This window comes from Martes martes (genome assembly GCF_963455335.1).
Source record: "Martes martes genome assembly, chromosome: 10".
NCBI lineage: Eukaryota > Metazoa > Chordata > Mammalia > Carnivora > Mustelidae > Martes > Martes martes.
This window is the reverse complement of record NC_137898.1, coordinates 18,027,986-18,029,461: the sequence shown is the minus strand read 5'-3', so window position 1 is coordinate 18,029,461 and position 1,476 is coordinate 18,027,986. Positions and strand designations below refer to the sequence as shown.

Below are 1,476 nucleotides of genomic sequence, written 5' to 3'. Positions count from 1 at the left end.
TTCATGGCTAATACACACAATGTGACTGAATTCATTTTTCTGGGACTTTCTCCCAATCAGAAGGTGCAGAAACTTTTCTTTGTGCTATTTCTGCTTTTGTACTTAGCAGTTGTGCTGGGGAATTTCCTCATTGTGCTCACTGTCATGACCAGCAGAAGTCTTGGTTCCCCTATGTACTTCTTCCTCAGCTACCTGTCCTTTGTGGAGATCTCCTACTCCTCAACTATAGCTCCCAAACTCATCAAGGATTTGCTGGCTGAAAGGAAAGCAATTTCTCTGTGGGGCTGCATGACACAGCTTTTCTTTATGCACTTCTTTGGCGGCACTGAGATCTTCCTGCTCACTGTGATGGCTTATGACCGCTATGTGGCCATTTGTAGGCCCCTCAACTATACCACTATCATGAACCGGCAGGTATGTGCTGTCCTGGTGGGAATGGCATGGGCTGGGGGCTTTGTGCATTCCTTTGCCCAAATCCTTCTGATCTTCCACTTGCCCTTCTGTGGTCCCAATGTGATTGACCACTATTTCTGTGACCTCCTTCCCCTGCTCAAACTTGCCTGCTCTGACACCTTCCTAATTGGTCTGCTGATTGTTGCCAATGGAGGGACCTTGTCTGTGATCAGCTTTGTGATCATCTTAGCCTCCTATGTGGTCATTTTGCTCCATCTGAGGACTCGAAGCTCTGAGGGGCGGAGCAAGGCCCTCTCCACCTGTGGGTCACATATCACCGTGGTTACCTTATTCTTTGGGCCATGCATCTTCATCTATCTAAGGCCTTCTACCACCTTGTCTATAGACAAGACAGTGGCTGTGTTCTACACAGTGATCACCCCACTCCTCAACCCTGTCATCTACTCCTTGAGAAATGCCGAAGTGAAGAAGGCCATGAAGAAGCTGTGCATCAGGACAATGAAGCTAGATGAGAAATAGAGGCCGAGTGTTGGCATTGATCCTTGGGTGTAGAGTGGTGCTGAGTCCAAACTGAAGGGGCAGAATGAGATGAAGGAAAGTTCCCAGGGTTTTTATCTCTAGAGTAATGTTGTTTCTAGAGTAATTCTAACAGTCTCATCTTCAGAAACTCTTCTAATCACTTTTAAGATAATTCCTCTTATGGATGTACTGTAACTTGATTAGGCATTTTATGTTAGATGTTTAGGTTGTTTCTAATCTTTTTACTGCTATAAATAACACTATGGGAGTATTTTTAAAAAAGATGTATTTATTTGGGAAAGAGTAAGGGTGAGGGGGAAGAGCGTAGAAAGGAGAGAGAGAGAGAGAATTTCAAGGAGATCCTGCTCTGAGCGTGGAGCCCAATGCAGGGCTTGATCCCAGGACCCTGAGAACATGACCAGAGCCAAAATCAGGAGTTGGATGCTTAACAGACTGAGTCACCCAGGAGCCCCACTGTGGAAGTATTCTTGAGCAGAATTCTGAAATTCTGTTAGATTCACCTGCTATAGTAAATTTTCCGTG

The 1,476-nt window shown here is 45.3% G+C and overlaps 1 protein-coding gene across 1 annotated transcript; it reads left to right on the top strand.

The window, feature by feature from the left end:
* On the top strand, positions 1-933 carry LOC308350301 (olfactory receptor 4X2-like; the record flags this gene model as incomplete). The annotated part of the gene is made up of 1 exon (XM_080815438.1): positions 1-933. Exon 1 carries the CDS (start codon positions 4-6, stop codon positions 931-933), a length of 930 nt encoding a protein of 309 aa, XP_080671564.1. The 5' UTR covers positions 1-3.
* Positions 934-1,476: the final 543 nt, after the last annotated feature.